Source organism: Camarhynchus parvulus, chromosome Z, assembly GCF_901933205.1.
Source record: "Camarhynchus parvulus chromosome Z, STF_HiC, whole genome shotgun sequence".
Taxonomy (NCBI): domain Eukaryota; kingdom Metazoa; phylum Chordata; class Aves; order Passeriformes; family Thraupidae; genus Camarhynchus; species Camarhynchus parvulus.
In genome coordinates, this window is record NC_044601.1 from 54,047,848 (window position 1) to 54,061,691 (window position 13,844).

The 13,844-nt window shown below is 40.0% G+C and overlaps 1 protein-coding gene across 2 annotated transcripts in view; it reads right to left on the minus strand.

Annotated features, from left to right (window-relative positions):
- Positions 1-13,509, minus strand: part of ITGA2 (integrin subunit alpha 2) — a 67,670-nt gene extending 54,161 nt beyond the window's left edge. For both annotated transcript variants that reach the window (XM_030968181.1, XM_030968180.1), the window contains exon 1: positions 13,410-13,509. In XM_030968181.1, coding sequence (XP_030824041.1) covers positions 13,410-13,455 — 46 coding nt within the window. In that variant the 5' untranslated portion in view covers positions 13,456-13,509. The remainder of the gene's footprint in view (positions 1-13,409) is intronic.
- Between the last annotated feature and the right edge of the window lie 335 nt (positions 13,510-13,844).

Genomic DNA, 13,844 nt, shown 5'->3' on the forward strand with positions numbered 1-13,844 from the left:
TTTAATGAAGTAAAAGCTCATATTAGGTACACCCAGTTCATAATTGTTTTGATTTTGTAAGCAAAGTTCACAGCTTAAAGTGATCAAGCAAAAAATGTCTGTTTGATAATCAGTTGCTAAGATTATAATAGCTGTTTTATTGAAGCTCCTTATTCAGATTAACATTGAGCATAAAAACATCAACTGGATAAAAAAATGAAATCTGATTTTTATGTATTTGATTATTTCATTTGGTGGAACAACTTTGTAAAGCTCTAATAGAATATATCATAGGTATCATAATAAATGTGTCATTTTGTTTTCACTCTAAATAGTAAAGATTGAATTTTCAATCACATTTTACTAGATTGCAAAGGTGATGTGCCAAATTTAGATGGCGATAAATTACAAAATACCATAATTAGAGTAAGTTATGCCAAGTCTCACCTGTTATTAAAATATCCAGTCAGAGGCATTCTCTGCTGTTGTTATTTATCTCTCTCCATCAAACAGGTCTAGCAAAGACATATCAAGAAAAAAAAGAGACAATGGACTTTGACCACTGAGTCTGTAAGGATCCACCACACACTAAGTTTTAAATGTGTCTAATATTAACCTTGCCAGTAGGAAAGTTTGCCTTTTTAACTTAATGTCATGGTGTTTCCTTCTTTGAAGAGCTACTAGCTATAAACCAGAAAAAGTTTGTTATATAACCCAGCTAAGTGACCCTTTGTCTTTGTGAGTGAGCCTTTGTGTCAGTCACAATGCCAGGAGAGCATCCTTGGCAGCTCCCCTCCGCTGGGTAGCACAGCCACAGCTATAACCACTGCCCCCTCTGCCAGCTCCAGCAGGGCAGCTGACCCCAAGAAACCCAAACTCAAGGTGTCAGCAGCATGCTGAGGGATTTGGGAGTGGAAGGGGTAAGTATGCAGTCACCAAGGAAAAGCAAAGCCATGCCCTGGCATTATGCTAAAACCATGCACTATGGTTGTTCATCTATAAGTTATTTTGGGTGGAAAAATGAATCAAGACTACCCCACTGGATTATTGGTTGCTTCCTGAATTAGTTTCTTAGATTGGCAGCCACTAAGACGTGTGCTGCTGACATTGCCTTAATTTCTCAGTCTGGCCTTTTAAAAAATATCTATTCATTAGAGAAGAGGGCTTTGCTTTGCTCTTTTATGTTATACTGCTCCAAGACAGCCACTACAAATTCCACAAAGAAAATTTTTCCGTTGGTCTCAAAGATTTCTACCTCCAAAGAACACACATCAGCAGGGCCCTGAAGCCTGTCAGACCCTGCTGAGGACAGAGAAAAGAAAGGGGTGGGAGGGATGAGAGAACTTGTAGCTGTTGTTTTCCACTGACTTCATCTCACAGTGGATGCACACTCTGGTTCAAGCTTTCTCCATGACTGAAATATTTCTAAGGGCTCTCTTTGGGGTAGATTTTCAGCTATTTTCTATTGTGCAAAGTCACACTGGATCTCCTTAGTTGTCAGGGAACTTGAAAAAGCACTTTTGTCTCCGTCTGATACCCAGCTGGTTAATTTTTTCATCCCTCTGCAAAAGTTTGCTGAAGTTGGCTCACAGATTCCAGAGTTAGAGAGGGAGTACAGACCCCCTTCACATTATAATCACCTACTGTCCTTACAATGTTAGCCAGAAGGTGGAATGAAGGCAGGAAGGGGAAGCAATAAAGTTATGAAAGAGGGTAGTCAAGTAGTATTTGCTTTATATTAAATATATTTAGTCTTACTTTACTGTTTGAACAACATTTTGGTTTAAGAGTAATGTTACTCCCTTATTATTCAGAACATATATTATCAGAGTAATAATCCAACTGGAATTAGTCAAGTATTCTTACAGAAAGAACTATCCAGCTTTCATAATATATTGTGCTTTGAATGCTTTATTGACAGACTGTGGCAACATTAAGAAAACAACAACAAGCATGCAGTTAATTTAGGCTATTGAATTGCAATATGGATGTTCTTCATTGTGCCTTTCAGAAGCCACCGGTCAATTCTCACTGTAATGAGCAAAATCCTCACAAAAAAAGAACTCTTTTTTCCTTTTGTAATGTACTACTCCAACTATGTTGGTTTCACTCTTTGTGACTTTTCTACAAATGAACATAAATATAAAATAACTTTTTTATCTGTCTTTAGAATACTCACAAATGGCTACACAGAATCCAATCCAACATGCAAGAAAAATAAAGGACTACTTATAATTCAATCTGGAAAGGTGTATTAGCCTTTACCCAGTATGGTCAACATAACTGAAAAAAATTCTCATTAGTTTTCTCTTTTATATTTACTTTTCTACTTTCTGTAATAATTTTTTCTTCAATATATACACCCACAGCAGTAGATATAATGGCATGTAGATACCTTCAGCTCATATACTAAAACAGCAGTTTTTAAATCACATTTAATCTGGTTTTATTTAAACCTGAACACACTTCTTATAGAGGACAACCTCCTAAATACAGACAATATGTACTTCTACAGGAATCAAAAAGAATAAAGAAAGTGATTGGCAAGACACTGTTTATACTGGCAGTTGAAACATTGTATAATCCTCACTTCAGTTTCTTTGCCACTATTTCATATGTTTACAGAAGCTTGAAAAAGGCAAGTCTTCAATTTACTACTTCATCTAACTGTTTTACTTTCTGTTGTCTTGAGACCAACTTTTTCCTCACAACAGCCACAATATCTCAGGCTTCTTAATAATTAACAGAAATCAAAACATTTAGAGTAGAAATAAATTTTAGGCAAAAAAGCCTCCCCCAAATCCACCACTCGAACAAAAGAGAAACAATGCCTCATTTAGTAACAATCCTCCCACCCTTCTTCCTCCCCTTCTTTTCAGCAAGTTTTCTTGGCTTAGTTGGCTGACTGCTTCTTCCTGGAAATAGGTCAGCCTCCAGCCTGAGAGCCTCTGTGTGTGTGAAAGCCTGAGACACTGCCTTTCCCTTGCAATGGTTCACAATGCAAAAGCTGCACTGAGTCAATAACCTCCTATAAAAGCAGCCCAAACCTGATAGGACACAAATTGTGACTGTAAAGTTGCAGAGACTGTGATAACCCAAATAGGAGCTGTCTATTTTGCTCTTCTGACACTGCTGCAGAATAAGAGATCTAATTAAATTTATCCACAACTTCATTAGTTAGTCTACAAGACTTGTCTTTCTCCTGGTAACTGCCTACTTGTGGCCCAGATATTGCCCTCTTTGGCTTCCAGAGCAGACAAATCAACCACTCTTCATCTGTAGTTAAGAAATCCAGACAACCTGCTATACACACAAGCACTGGTTCCGAATAAATGCTTAGGAGCAGCTCCTGCAGGACTGACAACTTCCTATGAGTTTTTAATAAAGGCAGCAAGTATTCAAGCCTACACAAATTTATTATCTTGGCATGTTTCTATCCATGTTTTCAGTGGGGAAAAGCTTTATTTTACAGAAAATTCACTTAAATTCTATCTTTTTGTTATGACATGCAGTTTTTCTTTTATCTTGGTACTAACAGGATTTTTCAACTTTGTTCTTAGAATACCATTTTTTTTTCAACACCACAATGAGATTAAAGGTCTGTAAGGGTAACAAGCTGTACATATACATATGTTATTTATGCGGTTGTCACTGGCCTTCACAAGTAAGGATGATAAACACAAAAAACTTTGCATGCTTCCCTATGATAAAACTGACTTTCCAAGTGGCATTTCACTCCAGCAGTTTCTCTTCCCTTGTGTCCACATTATCAGTGGTCATGTTTTCTCTTTTTTAAACCAGGAATATTTCCAAATATAGTCAGAGAACCATGAGCCACACTACAACTGTAAGAGAGGAAACGCATGTCACCACACTGAAAGCAATGTGACTGCTATCTATACACCCTATATGCCACATTTGCTCATCTCAGCTGCTATGAAAACATGACTGTACAAAGCAAAAATGCAGGTTTTCACACAAGTATCAAGAAGGGAAAACAAGCACAGGTCTCTATACTTCTCTACCCATATCACACTAGCCTATATGAAAATTACAGTGTACTACAACGTATTATACTGTGTGTTATATCGTATTATATCACTGTTAAATGTGACCTGAAAGGCTAGACAAGAAAAAAGCTGAGGGACTTGCCATCACCATCCATCCCTCTGCCACTCACAGCCTAAAGCGTGAGGACTGCAGTGGGTCCAGTGACCATTCCATCATACCATTTTTAGGGCAGCATGTTTAAGACCCTGTTCCTCCCTCACAGCTTCTGAAGCTAACTGGAAGCTTAGCTCTGTACCCTGTACACGGACAGCCACAGAAATAAAAGCAGCTTCAGCTGTAAAAAGTTTGCTACATCAGCTTCCTGCAAGAAGAAAAACTCCGAAGCACCACAGGATATATAACACAATACTTGGAAGAGCTATAATTATCAGATCATTTGTTCTCCTATGCCAGAAGTAATGACTACTTCTCTCCTTTGATTTTAATGGGAGCTCATGGCTGGGCATCCTGAATGGTAGGCAGGTGGTCCCAATCACTCACCTGAAATTGCGCCTTAATGCACCTTGAAATGATCAATTCTGGCACCAGATAGTGTCTAGGCAGAATTTAGGCACATTAAAATCAGGAAAACAATCCAGGAAGCCCAGACTTCAGCAGCTGGCTAACCCACAAAGAACCTAAAATTACTTGTCACTTAGGTGTCATTACACAAAGTTGCACAAAAGTTTAGAATATGAATCAGGTGTAGAAGCAGCCCTGTCTAAGAGCAAAGTTTTCTACCCTACTGTTAACCCACTCTGATACAACAGTAAGATGCAATGAAGGATTTTCAACTTAATTATTTTGACTTGTAATAATGAAATTATTTAACTGAATAGTTATGTAACTTTTCTAACAACTAAATTACCAAATGTGAATTATATGGGCAGTTGGTCCCAAAAAGCCTGCTCAGAACTCCTTCCAGCTAAGTGCCCAGACATTAGGCCACAGGCAAGATGTATCTTTGCCTGTCTGGAAACATGAATATACATCCTGGGAGGAACTGAGACCTCATTTCAAAATATGGGGTAGAGACTGCTTGTCTGACTGCTTTGTTGCCAGGTAGCAAGGATGCTTCTGGAAAACACTGAGAGGTGAATCTACATCACCATGAGCCTCAAGGGGGAACTAGGTAACTATTTCCCATATTTTCTAGATGACTATTACCATTACTTCTGAAGCAGCTGCCTCTCGAAAGAAAGCTGAATTGGACACTTGTCTCCCATAATTCTTCCCCATCCTTGACCTCAGTAGCATGAAGCAACTATGACGGTGCCTGAGAAGGATGGAGTTCAAACACCCTTGGTCCACCTCTTAGCTGCAGGAGTCTTCCTGCTTTGCAAGAAGCTGGCTTTTTGTGCATTTTAAAGTGCTGAGTCCAAGGCACCCGACCCTGCACTCTGGGGCTGGGGGACCACATTTTGGGTGAAGTGGGGGTGCAGCAGGCACCCCCCCAGCCCTCAGCCCACACATCACACGGGGTCTACCCAGATGCCAGGGCTCAGGTTGGTGACAGGATACTATAGTTAGAGTTCAGAAGGAAGTTATCTTTTTTTTTTTTGGTAAAATGAAGCCATTGTACATTTCGGGGTCAGAGAGAAGGGCCCATGTACATTTAAGAAGAGTTTTCTGGAGATAATACTTGCTTCCACAAAAGCAGAACAGTTGCTTTTTTGTCTTCACAGAACCAAAGTCTATTGTAGCTCTCGGCTTCTCAGAAGGACAACTCCAGAGACTCAAGTACCTTTTTACTGTTCAATATGATGAACTGGTTTTTGGCAGCTTGGAAGGGAAAACAAAAAATAAAAAAAATGTCTACCAACCCCCACTCGCACCACCGCAAAAAACAAAAAAGGGAAAAAATAAAGAATGAGAGTAGAAACAGTGAAACAAAAGGATATTTGGCTAGAGTTAAATGGATAACTATTATCAGCAGAGGGACTATGTGAGTAGCACTGCCGGATTTTTTCTCAGTTTATATTTGCCCATCTTACTAAGAGTTCCTTCTTCATCATTTCTTCTATTTTATATTTGACTTAAATATATGTTTAAATGGGAACTTTATTTTGTGAGCACAATTAAAGAAAGTGTTATGTCACTTAAATTTTTTCTATGCAGAAAAGGTGAGCTAAATTATCATTTGAGGAATTTCAGCTAAATCTGAGTTTAATATTTTAAATTCAATCTGTTCTATGTGCATCTAAAATACTGCATATAAAGACAACTGAATTTTATACTACACAGTAGGAATACCGGATAAAATAGTTTAAAAATTCTTCATTAAAGACTGCTGTCATTGTCTTATTAGAATTTACTGGTAAGAAAATTGAATCACTGAAAAATTATTTCATAAAATGTTTTGCTATTGTTTAGGTAGCAATTAATATTCTCTTCAGACAGAAAATTCAAATAATAATACAGGTACAGAGACATTTGAGTCACACACCCTCCTCTGCAGTGATATTTGGTAACTATCTAGGATGCATTAGTTGCCTCAGGACATAATAGTTCACTTGCTGCTGCTTTGAACAGGTGCCTCAAGGAGATTCTTTTGTGTTTTACTCTCCTTATTTAGCATGTTGCTATAAAGAAACCAGGACACAAATTCTTGACATGAGTTGCCCTGATTTGATACCTACGCAGACATCTACTCAGCTAAGAGAATGGGACCAGCCAAGAATAAATTTAGGCCTGAATTGCAGCAGTTTACTGTTTTGTTCTTTAAGCTGAATATATAATGAAGTAGAATTTTTCAGCCAGCGTGCTCTCATAGCTGAAGGGAAACTTGAACGCAACAGCCACAGAAACTGAGGAATTATGAGAAGTGACTGCTGTGCTTGTAGAAATTTAGACACACTGATAGCTAATTCCACTGGTTTACCTTACTGCAGGCAGCACAGAGCATGGCACAGGCACATCCCCCAGAAAGTGCTGGGTTGACAACTTCTAGTAACAGCGTCCTTTGCAGCACTAAGCATGCAGACCTAGCACAAGGCAGCTACTCCTCAGTCAGGCAAGAACACCAATCTTGCAGCTGGCTGAGGTAGTTGTTCACCAGGAAATCCAGTGGGTGAAGCAGCCTGGTCATCTGTAGTCTTATCATCACACGCAGCTTTGTATTGCAGTCCTAACAGAGCATCAACCAGTGCCAGCTTTTCCTGCTTAAGGTCCCTTATGTTTGAGACAGATAGCTAGACAGGCAGATAGATTAGCTGTCATATAGATAAAAGGTAAACTTTTAGTTCAATCCTTCACACCCATCCACCCCTCCTCACATTTCCATCCTCAAATTCCACTATTTCCTTAGGTATTTCTACTGTGCACTAAGCTTCCTCCCTGAAGCCTGCTGTTGACAGTAATTTCCCCCAAGATTTCTTTATTGTCTGTCCTTTAGAAATAACCAATCATGCTATGCAAGGAGATTCGTGTGATTAAGGAAAAAAAAGGCATGCAAGTGTATGATATAAGGGAAGAATGATAAACTTGGAAGCAGGTTGCAAAGGGCAAAATAAATCAGGAATAAGGCAAGAGTTCCATCAGGGCTGTGCATAACTTCCAAGCCCTTCACCCTGTCTAACAGCAATTTGAAAGGGACAAAAGAATCCGTGACATTCATCATGTGTGACATTCAACCATGCACATGCCATTCAGTTGCACACAAAATGTCTTTGCTCATCCTTCATTCAAAGAGTCTGTGTTGATCCTTCTTCTTTGCCTGCTCTTTTAAGTCCTGAATAATATGCAAGTCTTACTATATTTTTTGGAGCATGTGCATCTCTGGGAGAAAATAAAATTTTCTCCACTGAGGATCCTGAAATGCTACTCAGGGAATAATTCAAAATAATGATTACCAACACTGAGAATATTGGGTTTATTTGGCAATTCAGAAATCACAGCCTTATTTGGAAGTGATGGAAATGCTTATGTTGACACCACTAAATGCCTTTAGTATTCACTACCTCCAGAAAATGATTACAGTATAAGCAGGAAGAAAATTATTGCATATTGCTTCACAAAGACATATACTCACACTTGACCAGTACAGACAGAAGAAATCATTTATCCTGTGTAATTCACACTCACTTATTTTTATTATGCTTTCTTCAGTGCCTTAAGAAGGGGTATGTTCCCATAACTATTAAGCACAGATATATGTCAGTTGTCCACTTAAGGGTTTATAAATAAAAAATTCTTCTGTGTTATCACTTTGAATAGAAAAGAAAACAAAGGCTCAGACAGTTCTCTGATGTCCTTGAGTAATTTACATTGGAACAGTAGAGCCAAATTATTTACACAAGAAAATAAGCTTATCAACTTGTTCTGTCTTGCTGCACAGGGTCTGAAATCCCAACACTGTGTAGTATCCAGACCACTATGTGGTCTAAAAGCTCCAGAGAAAAGAAGCTCTAAACATTAAAACTGCTAATGGAAATGCCCTAAGCCAAGCAGATAACATGTGTTGGTATGCAAGTGCATGGCTATGCCGATGAGAATCCAGTCTGTGTCCTGTCTGCATTTCAGCACGGTCACCATGGAAATGGGAACCAGCCTGCACAGAGCCTAACAAAGGAAACCTTTAAATGAAAATAACAACACTGGATAGAGGCTGCACAAGATTTCTGCTGGGGAAAATGACTTGTTTTACTCATCTGGAGATGCAGAAACTCCCTTTTACCTGCATCAATCCTAAAGGAAAGTACTTTATTCACATTTAGCTGTTTTGACATTAAGACATTACACTGGTAGTTCCAGTTATTAGCCCTCATGAAAACACATCACAAGAAGTACATACAAACCCCACTTTCATTCATTCAAAATTACAATAGTGAAGAAAGACCACAATGAATAATATTTATATAGTGGCTAGGAAGCACAATGAAAAAAAGGAGTAGCTGTACTTTTACTTCTTTAACTTCTTAAATTAAAGTGCTGTGATACTGAATCAAAAAAGCAAAGAACAATTCACATGTTGTTCCAGAGAGAGGCAGCACACAGTTAAAACTTGTTGGTAGGATCTCATGTTGACTTTAACCAAATTATGCACAAATAAATATTAACCGTTAATGTGTTTATGTGTCTGATGGTAATAGCCTAAAATAAACATAATACAAAATACAAGTCCTGTAATGCAGTATGAATGAAGCTTTACTTCAATCTGCAATGCTGTGAGAGGCAAAACTCCAAAAATAATACATAGTAGAGCTGCTACTTCTTGCTACCTCAGAAAGAAGGAAAAACTAGAAACAGGTTTACTTTAAGAAGAGTTCATGTTTAGGTCCTTCTTTCAAGCCATCTCCAGATTACAGAATAATTTTTAACCTTAACCTTACTCACAAATATGATAATAAAACATCAAGGTATCAACAGATGATCACAAAGAGAGAGAAAGGCAGAAATCAAAATAGGCTGTACAGATTTAACGGGGTGTGCATGAGTGCACGTTAAAAGCATTTTCACCCCAACTTTTACCTTCATTTATTGCACCAAATGTTCTGTTTCCATTTGCTATTCAGTTATCAGTTTAGTCCATTCTGCTTTGTACATTGCCATGTCCTTTAATGTATATGATTTTAATCTTAGCAGCTTCCTTGTTGATTATTGCCTACATATATTGAAAATAAACATTTAAGTATTTGCATATGACAGAGGATTTATTTTTCAACACTCAAGTGAAATGAGAGATCATCCTTATCTCCATAAAAAAAAAAGTACTTACCACTTTTGGATATCTAGTGATACAGCTAAACCCTTATTTTTTCACATTTAAAGTACAATTTCCATTTACTTCAGCCACAGCAGTGAATACAGAGCAGTTTTGCACATCAAGATGCACTTGCACAACCAGCTCAAGCCAGTGGAAGTGACAGCTACAAGTGAAAGAGACTTTTCCAGCTTTCCTCCCTCCTCTGGCCACGAGTTCTGACTGTACCCTATGCCAGCACTAACAAATAAATTGCTCAAGTGAGCAGGATCAGTTTAGCTCATCTCCAAAACTAACCTGGCTCAAAAGGGGGAAAAAATTATTTAAGCAAATGGGTCCCTGACCTGTTCCCAAGACTAAGACATAGTGATAGCATAGAGAAACTGGTAGAAACATGCAAACAGGAGTGGATGAAATGTCCTTGCAGCGTCAGCTCCACATTCAGGTCAGCTTAACCCGATCGTGAAAACGCAGCTTCAGTTTTGAGAACCCCTGGCTGAGCAAAGAGAAAGAGAAGAACACAAAAGCTCCAACCACATGTCAAAGATTTGATTTAAATGACTCGTCTGAAATTGTACTCAGCTTTTGTGGGAAAAAAAAAAAAGAAAAAAAAAGAGAGAAAGTGAGAAAGAATCCACTTTTTTAAGGAAAAATGAGAAATTTATTTCTCTTAATCCTACATTTCATTCTCATTCATTAGACCACTTTCTAATTTCAAAACTAAGCAAGGCAGGAGCTCCAGCTCATTATCTGCTCACACCATCTTTCTCTGTTCATAGACAGTGACAGCATGGTGTACTGATGTGCAAAAGAGACAAATCCAGGTGGCCAACTTACTCTGGGCGCTTTCCAACTTTTGCATGTTAAATGCCATTATCACAGCTTCCATCCCACTTTAAACAAAAGCATTCTGAAGAAAATGAGTCTGTAAGTAGGGTCTCCTATTCCTCTATAAGGCCTTACAGCCTATTACTTACAAGAATTTCCATCATTGGAAACTCTCTATTCTACACAGACACCCCAATTTCAGGTAGACCTGTTTCCTCCTTTGGTCTGCCTGGGTCCTACGGAGAGACTTGAGAATCCATGGCACTCATGTGGTAGACCTTAGCCAAAAAGGCATAACCTTTGTGTTGCTGCAAGTGTTCATTTCAGAATTAAAGGGTTCAAGGGATGTGTACTTCACAGAGTGGAGATTTTATGAATGTGCTAAGAGTTGTATCATTCACATCCTGGGTTGCTGGAGGAAGGTGCATGTTAGGCTTTAATATGAATGCTTGCTGAGGTAGTATAGGAGAGGTCACCCCAAATTTTACTTCCTCCCCTATGTATGGTCCTCCAACACTATCACATGATAACTCACTCTGAAGTTAATTATTCTTATAAAAAGGAAAACAAGATGGTTCATCTGAAGCCCAGGAAATAGTTAAGAGCACACAGTACAGACAGTGAGGAGACCACCATCCAGAAGCAAACCGGAAAGCAGAGTGACTTAGACAATGATGGATATTGCTTTAAATATAACAAATAACATGAGATGTCAAGAGAGAAATTTTTTGTATTTGCAGGTGTAGATCTAAGACCTCACACAGAAACATCTGACTAAGGTGCACAACAAGGTGGACATAAATTAACTTTGAATCTAGCCGATAAAAATGCATTTCTTTCCAGAGGAATACAGTTTTGCACAGACTTGTTACCTGGCCAAATTTAGGTGGACAATGCAAATAGTGCCTTCCTGCCAAATTTCAAATATCTCCTCTGAAGCATGAGGGCACTAGAGCTTTCCAAAGAAATGTTACCAGAACTGAGCCCAGGAAAGCTACTGTATTTTTCACTGGCTTCACTCTCAGAGAGAGCTGGGCTGTTTTGGCTCTGACTTTTAAGAACAGGATAAGGAAAAAAAATGCATACTTAAAACGTAAGTTTAAAGAACTGGACGTGGCAAATCTATCAGCAACATGTAGCAACAGAAAAGCTTCTGGCTTTGTTGCATAAGTTGTCCTGTTAATGCATCATTTATTCCTCTTGACATAAACTACTTCTCTATGCTATACACTTTTTGGTCAACAATTAACAAGGTTGGTAGCAAAGTCATGCTATCAAAATGATAGTTCTATTACAGATCTCTTCTTCTTGTAGCATCTACAAAGTCTTAATTACTTTCCAGACACAAAAGTACACATCAGAAAAGAGTAACCCACTACTTCACTGTTGCACTATTTTTAGTTGAATTTAGAGACACAACAAAGCACCTCATATGGCCCATTTAATACAGCTGATAATTCAGAAGTTAATATACTGACATAAAATCAAGTCTGGAATAACTTGGAATATTTTCTGGAAGTAAAGACTAATTCAGCCAAGCTATTCCAATTAAATTTAAGAATATCACCTTTGAAAGTAAACCAGTTCACTAGAATTCAAACAACTTGAAAATTATTGTGGGAGAGCTACAAGAGTGCCACCACAGCAGAACTCTAAAAGGACTTGAAGAAAATTTTCCTGTCCTAAAACTTTTGTTGTTACTCCAATAAGATCAAAAAGGCCTTAGCAAGTATTAACCCAGTAATTGTATCCACTAACATCAAATGTCATGACATATCTGAAATCAAAATTATGACAGCTTTCAGAAGTATAAATTGAGATAAATCATGGGTAGTGCCTGAACGAAATAGACCTATCCCACTTCTGTCATTCAAAATGCCAGGGGAATTCTCCTCTCACAATCAACCCTTATCTTCTGCTTTCAGCACTGCTCTACAACCTTTGCAAGTCTTAAGACCCCATGAATTGCAGTGAATGCTAATGGTCCTGGTTTTCAGTAGCTGTAACCAGGAGAATAAAGGATAGATTAGGCAAAAGTACACGGTGGAATGTTTTCACCACTGGTACTTTTCAGAATTTTTTCTTAAAAAAAAAATAAATGGCAGGTTGTTTTTGTTCTATTATATCACATCACAGGTTAAAATTTTTGTATTTTATTTCATACCCTGCAGCCACACATTCCACTGCAGTGTTCGCTATAGTTACTGAAAGAACAAGTTAGAACAGCTCATCAGTGAAAACTCATTTTCATGCTGCCTCTTCGGTGAATTGCTAATTAAGGGTTTTGAGAGTATACAGTAATATTAAAACTCTGAAACTGCCTGGGAATTTGCTCATGGCAAGTGAATATGATTGCTTATAGTTCCCAGGAAAATAGATGTAATGGTAATTAAGTTAGCCAAGAGAAGGAGGAGATGGTTCAAGTTTCCCTATCCTTGTCCAAGGAGAGACATCTGCCCAACAGTGTAGTAAGAGACCTAGAGGACTCTTGCAAATAGGAGCAGCATTGACAAAGAGAACATCATCTTCGCACCTAAAAAGGTATAATCATCATATAATCCTAAATTCACACATCAGCCTGTCCCCGTCCCCTCCGCTCCGGCGCGCACCCACACTGTCCATTTTACGGCGAAGTGAAATCCACGCCGCTCCAGGAGTTTAACCTGCTTTAAAATCGCCGCCGATGCGCCGCGCCCGCCCGCGCCCGCGCACCCTCCGCGCGTCTCCGCCCGGCCCGGCGGCGCGGGAGGGGCCGCCGGCGCTCCGCACCTCGCGCCCGCCGCTGGATCTTCCCTCCCTCCTTCCCTCCTTCCTCTCTTGCTTCCCGGAGCGGCGGGATGGACAGACGTACCCAGCGCCAGGAGCAGAGGCGGCAGCGCCGCGCCCGCGGAGCCCATGGCCGGCGCGCTGCGGGGTCGGGCCGGGGCCGCTCCGAGCTGGCCGCTTCCCAGGGCGACACTGAGCGCCACCTGCTCCGAGCCGCCCCCAAATACTCTTCCTCCTCCTCCTTCTTTTCCTCCTCCTCCTCCTCCTCCTCCTCCTCCTCCTCCACGCCCCCTGCGGTCCACGGCCTCGGAGGGGCCGGAGGCAGCTCCTCTCGTCCCCCGCCCCTTGCTCCGCGCCCGCGGCGCAGCCGGCTGTGCTGTCCCCTGCAGGCTCTGCCGCCGGGTTGCCCCACTCTGCTCCCTCCCGGTTTTACTCCCTGGAGAAGAGCCTCCCGCGCTCGGCCCGCCTGGCGCTGCCCAAGGCTGCGTGGAAGGGGGCTTCAGGATCGGGACACCCATCA